This window comes from Cetorhinus maximus, chromosome 6 (assembly GCF_964194155.1).
Source record: "Cetorhinus maximus chromosome 6, sCetMax3.hap1.1, whole genome shotgun sequence".
NCBI lineage: Eukaryota > Metazoa > Chordata > Chondrichthyes > Lamniformes > Cetorhinidae > Cetorhinus > Cetorhinus maximus.
In genome coordinates, this window is record NC_135884.1 from 135,377,030 (window position 1) to 135,386,664 (window position 9,635).

The 9,635-nt window shown below is 42.6% G+C and overlaps 1 protein-coding gene across 1 annotated transcript in view; it reads left to right on the forward strand.

Annotated features, from left to right (window-relative positions):
- Positions 1-9,312, forward strand: part of LOC144681393 (estradiol 17-beta-dehydrogenase 2-like) — a 44,970-nt gene extending 35,658 nt beyond the window's left edge. Inside the window, exons 3-5 of the mRNA XM_078542985.1 lie at positions 4,971-5,156; positions 6,752-6,889; positions 8,784-9,312. Coding sequence (XP_078399111.1) covers positions 4,971-5,156; positions 6,752-6,889; positions 8,784-9,133 — 674 coding nt within the window. The 3' untranslated portion in view covers positions 9,134-9,312. The remainder of the gene's footprint in view (positions 1-4,970; positions 5,157-6,751; positions 6,890-8,783) is intronic.
- The last annotated feature ends 323 nt before the right edge of the window (positions 9,313-9,635 follow it).

Consider the following 9,635-nt stretch of genomic DNA (forward strand, 5'->3'; position numbering starts at 1 on the left):
CTCTAGGTTACTTTGGATTCAATCAATGTCCCCCTCCTTTTGCACATTTACATTATTCTCCTAGGAAGCTATATTCAGAGACATGGGACCACTCTCCATACATCTGCTGACAACAGCCAGCTCAACCCCTTCACCGCTGCCCTCATTTCTGCAATAACCTTGATCAGCTGACTGCCGATCTCTCAAGTCAAGAATGAGTTGTAATTTCCTCTGTTGAAAATTGGTAAATCAATCATTTTATTTGACTTCTACCATTCAACCCTTTCACCTGGAAGTCTAGCTCTATATTTTCCCACAGTCATATGTCCAAACTCACCCTCTGCTTCTCCAACTCTGGATTCCTGTGTATCTCTATTCTTGCCAATGTCCAATGCCCCTACAACTCATGAAATGTGAAATCCTTGTCCTTGGGTTCAAGTGCCTTCATGACCTCACCCTATTCTATCTTTGCAGACTCAAAAAAGAACCTTTTTTCACATGAAAGTTAATGGAAATCTGGAATTTTTCTCTCCCAAAAGGTTGTGGTTTCTAGGATAATTGAAGCTTTCAAGACTGAGCTAGATTTCTATTAGGTAAGGATATGAAGGGAAGGGATTAGGTGAAGGGATATGAAGCAATGCTGGGTAATTGTGATTGAAATGTAGTTCAGCTCTGATCTAAGTGAATAGCGGAGCAGGCTCAAGGGTCTGAATGGCCTACTCCTGTTGCTAAAGTTCCTATGCTCCTTTTAATTTTATCTGTTCTTCTGGCTCTGGTCTTTGCATCTTCCTCTTTCTCTGCTTCACCGTTATTGAATGAATCTTCAGTCATCTTGGATTCAGGCCCTGGAACAGTCTTCTTAAACCCTTCCAGCTTGATACTACCTCATGACTGACTTCCCAAACCAGAGAAAACGTTAGGATGTTAAACTGGGGAATAATGTACAATTGATAATGAGCTGTCACTGCTGTTGCCCTAAAACAGCACCTTTAACAAAATAGAACATCCCAAAGCACTTCACAAAGGCAAAGCTTTACAATGAACAATAATAGGAACAGGATGATGGAAGGTGATTGAAGCTTGATCAGAAAAATAAGCTTTGATTCTTTAACAGCCTCCTTAAAGCTTAAAGCGTAAAGTTGTAAAGTTTTGCCTTCGTGAAGTGCTTCGGGATGTTCCATTTTGTTAAAGGTACTGTTTTAAGGCAACACCAGTCACAACTCATCACTTGTATATTATTCCCCAGTTTAACATCCTAATGTTTTCTCTGGTTTGGGAAGTCAGTCATGAAGAATCATCAATTTAAAAATATCATAGAGGATGAGGAAAAATTTCTTTGCACAGCAGGTTGTTGAAGCATAGGATATCTTCCTCAGGGAGACATTGAGGCAAAGGCCATTGTACCTTTTAAAGGAAAACTAGATATAATACATGAAGCAGAGGAAGATACAGGAAGACAGCAGAACAGTAGGACTAGTTTTAAATTGCTTGAGCAAAGAGTCAGCAAAGACATTGGAATGAATGGCCTGTGATGTAAACTTCAACAGTTTTGTGTGCTTACCCAGTTTAATGAACAATGTTAAGAAAGAACAAAAACAGAATTACCTGGAAAAACTCAGCAGGTCTGGCAGCATCGGTGGAGAAGAAATCAGTTAACATTTCGAGCCTTCACGGCCCTTCGGCAGAACTGAAGCATGGTTAGGAGAGGGGTGAAATATAAGCTGGTTTAAGGTGGGGGGTGGCGGGGGGGGAAGAGAGAAGTTGAGGGTGTGGTGATTGTGGAGATAAGCAAGCCGTGATAGGAGCAGATAATCAAAAGATGTCACAGACAAAAGGATCAAAGAGGTGTTGAAGGTGGTGATATTTGTCTAAGAAAAGTGCTAATTAAGAATGGAAGACAGGACACTCAAAGTACAGCTCTAGTGGGGGTGAGGTGGAAAAGACTAACAAGGTTTTAGTTTTAGATTTAAAAATAATGGAAATAGGTGGGGAAAGAAGAATCTATATAAATTATTGAAAAAAAGGGGGGGGGGGTGGAGAAACGGGGTGGGGATGGGGGGAGGGGGAGTTTAAGATCTAAAGTTGTTGAATTCAATATTCAGCCCGGAAGGCTGTAAAGTGCCTAGTCGGAAGATGAGGTGCTGTTCCTCCAGTTTGCGTTGGGCTTCACTGGAACAATGCAGCAAGCCAAGGACAGACATGTGGGCAAGAGAACAGGGTGGAGTGTTAAAATGGCAAGCGACAGGGAGGTTTGGGTCTTTCTTGCGGACAGACCACAGGTGTTCTGCAAAACGGTCGCCCAGTTTGCGTTTGGTCTCTCCAATGTAGAGGAGACCGCATTGGGAGCAACGAATGCAGTAGACTAAGTTAGGGGAAATGCAAGTGAAATGCTGCTTCACTTGAAAGGAGTGTTTGGGCCCTTGGACGGTGAGGAGAGAGGAAGTGAAGGGGCAGGTGTTGCATCTTCTGCGTGGGCATGGGGAGGTGCCATAGGTGGGGGTTGAGGAGTAGGGGGTGATGGAGGAGTGAACCAGGGTGTCCCGGAGGGAACGATCCCTACGGAATGCCGTCAGGGTGGGTGAAGGGAAGATGTGTTTGGTGGTGGCATCATGCTGGAGTTGGCGGAAATGGCGGAGGATGATCCTTTGAATGCAGAGGCTGGTGGGGTGATAAGTGAGGACAAGGGGGACCCTATCATGTTTCTGGGAAGGAGGAGAAGGCGTGAGGGAGGATGCGCGGGATATGGGCCGGACACGGTTGAGGGCCCTGTCAACGACCGTGGATGGAAAACCTCGGTTAAGGAAGAAGGAGGACATGTCAGAGGAGCTGTTTTTGAAGGTAGCGTCATCAGAACAGATGCGACGGAGGCGAAGGAACTGAGAGAATGGGATGGAGTCTTTACAGGAAGCGGGGTGTGAGGAGCTGTAGTCGAGGTAGCTGTGGGAGTCGGTAGGCTGGTAATGGATATTGGTGGACAGTCTATCACCAGAAATTGAGACAGCGAGGTCTAGTAAGGGAAGGGAAGTGTCAGAGATGGACCATGTGAAAATGATGGAGGGGTGGAGATTGGAAGCAAAATTAATAAATTTTTCCAGGTCCCGACGAGAGCATGAAGCAGCACCGAAGTAATCATCGATGTACCGGAGAAAGAGTTGTGGGAGGGGGCCGGAGTAGGACTGGAACAAGGAATGTTCCACATACCCCATAAAGAGACAGGCATAGCTGGGGCCCATGCGGGTACCCATAGCCACACCTTTTATTTGGAGGAAGTGAGAGGAGTTAAAGGAGAAATTGTTCAGTGTGAGAACAAGTTCAGCCAGACGGAGGAGAGTAGTGGTGGATGGGGATTGTTGGGGCCTCTGTTCAAGGAAGAAGCTAAGGGCCCTCAGACCATCCTGGTGGGGGATGGAGGTGTAGAGGGATTGGACATCCATGGTGAAGAGGAAGCGTTTGGGGCCAGGGAACTGGAAATTGTTGATGTGACGTAAGGTGTCAGAGGAATCACAGATGTAGGTGGGAAGGGACTGGACAAGGGGAGAGAGAAGGGAGTCAAGATAACGAGAAATGAGTTCCGTGGGGCAGGAACAGGCTGACACGATCGGTCTGCCAGGACAGTTCTGTTTGTGGATTTTGGGTAGGAGGTAGAAGCGGGCCGTCCGAGGTTGGGCGACTATCAAGTTGGAAGCTGTGGGAGGAAGATCTCCAGAGGAGATGAGGTCAGTGACAGTCCTGGAAACAATGGCTTGATGTTCTGTGGTGGGGTCATGGTCCAGGGAGAGGTAGGAGGAAGTGTCTGCGAGTTGACGCTCAGCCTCCGCGAGGTAGAGGTCAATGCGCCAGACAACAACAGTACCACCCTTGTCAGCGGGTTTGATGACAATGTTGGGGTTGGACCTGAGAGAACGGAGTGCAGTGAGTTCAGAGAGAGACAGATTAGAATGGGTGAGAGGAGCAGAGAAATTGAGACGGCTAATGTCACGCCGACAGTTCTCAATGAAAAGATCAAGAGAAGGTAAGAATCCAGAGGGAGGGGTCCAAGTGGAGGGAGAATATTGGAGGTGGGTAAAAGGATCCGTTGAACGGGGAGGGGACTCCTGCCCAAAGAAGTGAGCACGGAGACGAAGACGGCGGAAGAAGAGTTCAGCATCATGCCGAGCCCGAAATTCATTGAGATGAGGGCGTAAGGGTATGAAACTAAGTCCTTTGCTGAGCACTGAACGTTCAGCATCGGAGAGGGGAAGGTCAGGGGGTATACTGAATACGCGGCTGGGGCTGGGATTGGAAGATGGGGTGAGGACGGAGGGACAAGCAGGGGTGGAGGGTCCCAGATGGGTGTTGGTGTCGATGAGTTGTTGGAGCTTGCGTTCCTTAGCACTTGAGAGAAAGAGAAAAAGTTTCTTGTTGAGGCGACGGATGAGGCGAAGAATAAAATGAAACTGGGGGCACGCGCAGCTTTGAAAAAGGGTGCGGCGGTGCTGCTGGAGGGAGAGGTCGAGTGTGTTCATATGGCGGCGCATGGCACTGAGTGTGGATCTCAGAATGCGACGGGAACAGCAGTCTGAGAAACGTTTTATGTCCTGGAGATACCTGTAATCCTGGGTGGGTTCGAAACAAGAGGGATGGAATTTCATTTGAAATCCACGTGGGGTGAGTCGGAGACGGAGACAGTCACTGAGAAAGGAGATATGGCTGTGAAAGCGGGTTTTAGTAAACACCTTGTCAAACACCAGGAGAGAAATGGAAAGCAATGAAGGTGAGCAGGGCAGAAGAGACAGGCGGAAATCCTGTCGGAGAACAGAACCGTACTTCTTCAGAGAGGGCATTTCTTGAAGAGAGGTGGCAGTCAATTAAACACAGAGATAAAAACAAAAAGCTAGAATGTGCTTTAAAAAAAAAAATGGAGATTTTGATTTCCATTTCCTTGTAATACTGTTTCCAGGTAGACCTGTTGCAAAATTGCTGTTTTCTAATGCATGTTTCTTTATATTTAGGACTTTGGGGTGTAGTGAATAATGCGGGTATCTTAGAATTTATTGCTGATGCAGAACTTCTTTCCATGAATATTTACAAGCGCTGCATGGAGGTGAACTACTTTGGGGCTGTGGAAGTTACCAAAATGTTCCTTCCATTACTTCGCCAAGCCAAAGGCAGACTGGTTAACATCTCAAGCATTGCAGGTATAGTTCCTTCATCAGTAAGTATTGTGACACACTGTGTAGTCAAGGCTTCCAAAGTCCTTTTTCTCTATAATTAGGCTAATCTTAATTTAGGAACCAGTCAAGCGAAGTGTTAAGTAGATTATGCATTTCTGTTTTAAAAGAAATGGTCAGGGCTAGGCTAAATATGTTGCATTTAATTTTTTCTAAAGAAAAGCAAACCCTTTATTATTCGTTACAAATGGGCATGAAGTAATTAGAATATGATTCAGGTACATATAAGGAACATGATTTGGCTCATAAAGTGCTGCAGTTAATTGTGCGCCTAATTACTTGGTGAACCTAATGTTTTGGTAAAACCCGAGTTGTCTCTGCTGCTGAATATTATGTGGCTGTTTGTGTGCACGTGTATGCATAGTTTCAGACCTTCAGCACGGGCTGTCTATGAGCTTAGCACACCACTGGTAAAGCACAAGATTTATGAAATTACTTTAAAGTGTACTAACTGTTTCATTTATGCTGCCCTCTTATCCCTACAAATGACTGGGTTGACTACAGGTCAACTGCTTCCATGTAAAATGGAGTGTTAGTAATTTGGGGTCCATGCCTGTGGACTAAAATCAGCCTGGATAAGACACCACTCCCTCCCCCCACCAAGCTGACCAAGAGTTCCTACTGCTATATCTACTTGACATTGTTGTATACTTATGAGTAAAAGATATCAGGAGAGGGGGAGAAAACTGATAGCATCATTTTTTTTGAGGGTGGTGGGGAGGTGGGTGGGTCTTTGGAGCTTGCACTGATGGGACGGGAGATAAGGAAAACAATGTGCTAATTTAAACATGGGGAATAGGAAGATGCCAACTGGGATGGCTGGAGGAGGAAGACATGTTGTCTAGAAATGGTTAAGCTCCCCTAAACTTCACAGTCCATTTTCATTATACATTGCTGCAAAAGGCACCAAGCAAAGATTAAAAATGAACGTTTCCTGGAGGTTGGAAAAAAAATACTCCAGATCCCTTGGAAAATAAACCTTGTGCTGTCAATGTTTTTATACACTTTTCAGTTTTCATATACATACCAGCCCTGCAACTATAAGACCTCACCGGATTTTATTTCAGTGGCGTTGGCGGAGCTGTGACTTTGAGGTTGGGTATGCCAGTAAAACAAGTTTAATGGTAAATTCCTAATTACCATTTTTTGTTTCAGTTTCTATTAAAACTGCAGGGGGAGGGTTGGGGTCTGATTACAGATTTTTAACATTTTGCCATCCATCCTGACCCAAACCTACCTGTTTATTTTGGGGAATTAAAATTTCCCCCTTATGATTCTGTTCCCAGCACAAACCTTTCTTACTTAACTGGGTGTGAAACAGTACATCCAATTGTTAATATGAATAATTGTCCTTTTTTTTAAAGTTTCTGGGCAGTATTTCCCAGTTCTCTATTTTAGTAAATGCGTAACCAAAAAGAATTCAAATTCTATTTTTGCAATTGAGCCTAAAATAGCATTGCACGGGTATTACTGCTGCAAATATGTATCCAAGTAAGTCTGGCCAGAATTTTGTTCATGCTGTTGTTTTATTCATTTTTTTCCCCCAATCTGTCCTAATACAGGATCTATACCATTGCCATGGCTTGCAGCATATGGTGCTTCAAAAGCTGCTCTCAGCATGTTTTCCAGTGTTTTGAGACAAGAACTTGCCATCTGGGGAATCAAAGTGGCTATTGTCCAACCTGGCGGTTTCAAAACAGGTTTGTATCTACAGAGGAAAAAGCCTACGGCCTCGAAGATTCTCCCAACTATTATAAACCTCCCTGTTTCTTTTCATCATCTGACATTTTATAATTGAAAGCGGGCAAATCATATGCTAAGAGATATTATATATGCATATATCACTGCATACGATTTTCTGTATTTATGTGTGCAAAGAGACGAAGGTCTGTGGTTAAAAAGATGAATTACTTGTTTGAGAACACATTCAGGCCAGTGTAATAATCCAGATTGAAATAATGTGTTGTTTTAAATTTAAATACCAATTTTCTCCAGAATGGATTTTATTGTGCGAGGGAATTATTTTGTATTTGATTTCTCCCAGTCAAAGCACAGTCCATCTAAAAGTGTAATAGATGTCAGCCTTTATTGACTTTCTGACATGTGCTTGAAAAATGGCCAGTTTTACTTGAATATTGTAGCACCTTTAATTAATTACATACCTTTAAATGATGCACTGTACTGTACTGCCATTCAAAAATCAATTTATCTTCATACTTGAGGAATAATGATTTTAGTAGTTGATTAAAAAACAACTCAAATTGCACATTTCTTGTCCTTGAAAACATGGACATTGAATACATACTTCGAATGTGAAACTACTTGATCTCACCTTGTCTGTAATAGTGTGAGAATGACCTCTAGTGTTTAATATTAAATTTCATGTGGCTGAATGATGGGTAGTACAATCAGTCCCAAAGTGAGGTCGAAGATCCTTTGTGGCATTCAGCTGGTAGTTTCCATCCTTATTGTGAGCGGAAGAGGGGTATGGGAAGAAAAGGACAAATGCTCAAAATAGTTACAAATCCAAACAATTAACACTGGGCATGACGGCTTTAAATGTAGTGATTAAGGAATGACGTATCCATCCTTGTAGCTGTTAATTGAGGAAGATGGGCCACAGCATGAAAAGTGGGAAATGGATATTGATCTAACAAATTTGGACCACTATTTTGTAAAAATTGGCAGAATGCAACTACTTATTTCCAGGAAGGCAAATTTCCCCAAATTATCTATAATTATATATTCATAACTGCCAGACCATTGGGCCTGCTGCTGAGTGTTTGCCAATGTAGTGGATTACGAACAAAAACAGAAAATGCTGGAAAAACTCAGCAGGTCTAACAGCATCTGTGGAGAGAAAATCAGAGTTAACATTTTGAGTTCGTATGATTCTTCATACGGACTCGAAGCATTAACTCTGTTTCTCTCTCTGCGTCTAACAGATGCTGTTAGACCTGCTAAGTTTTACCAGCATTTTCTGTTTTAGTTTCAGATTTCCAGCATCCGCAATATTTTGCTTTTCTCTTAGTGGAATAGGAATTTGGCCTTATCAAGCTGCTGAGAAATTAACACGTGGAAATGCTGTTTGGTGGCACAATAGGTGCTAATAGCACAGAATTGTTACTCTGCTCTTTGTGTCTGCACTATCTTTCTGAATGAACAGTTCCCTTAGTGCCATTCTCCTGTCTGCCCCCAGCCCCAAACAATAATCCTACACAGTAGCTACCAGGTGGAAACTGAGTCTGTGGTCTATTAATAGATTAACAAAATAAAATGTTGCTGATTTTTTTTGAAGCCTAACTCTCTGATTAGACATTTTATTCTGAACCCTCAAAATGTTCAATGGCTTCTACTCATAATCAAACTTGTTTCACTCATTGACTGATGATTCCACTCGTCTTCAACTTCTTTCAGATTACATTCTTTTGAAATGTACTGGTTGAATCACTACATCTTGGTCTTAAGTAGTGGGAGTACATATTTCTTCTCTAACTCTGCAATTTACCTACTACTGTACTCTTAGCAATACCCTAAAATTAGGCATTAGCAAGGACATGTAACCTAAACCCTTAAATTTGTATATCTCTTTAGGTATCTTTGGCACCACTGACCATTGGAACAATCAACACAAGCAAATCGTACAGCAGCTCTCTCCTGATGTTAAAACAGATTATGGTGAAAACTACATAATATCATTCAAGGAAAAATATGCTAAATGGCAGGCAACTTTGCCGGAAGACCTACGACCTGTTCTTAAAGATATCTCCATTGCACTGAGAGCAAAGAACCCCAAGACACTCTACACCCCTGGAAAAGCTGCATTCTTGCTTCCAGTCATCGTGAACAACCTTCCCACTTGCCTGTCTGATTTTATTATTCATCAGTTCTTTGCTTCAGGCCAGGGGGTTGTACCAGATGGAGTAAAAGAAACTGAGTCATAAGCCATTCTCAGTTAGCACTGACAGTTATTTTGTACAGAAAATACATTTTCTTTTATAGGGCTTTAGTCAACTAACAAAATCCTACCTTTAACAAGTTTTACACTAAATGCTCCATTGCACAACTCTTTGTACAGATAACATTCCCTGCATCCTCTCCATAGGATAAGCAGAGTCCAAGTCTGAAGCTTGGGATCTGAGTGAGCATTTACATTTCAGAATCATACAGCCGCAATATTATAAATGTTATAATCAATAGAATGAACACAATGGGGCAACCTCAGTTGATACAGTGCACAAAGAAAAAAAAATCTTCCATAGAGTGAGGATCCTGCACTGGGATCTGTTGAGATCTCACTTCATTTAATAGCTGCATTTACTGTTTTAACTTGTAGGTCACTGTGTCACAGTCTCATACACGTTACTGAGACCAACCTAGACATTTAGTTGAAGGGAGTGCCTAAACTCATCTCTATGTAGAATTAATTTTATTTTCATAATATAT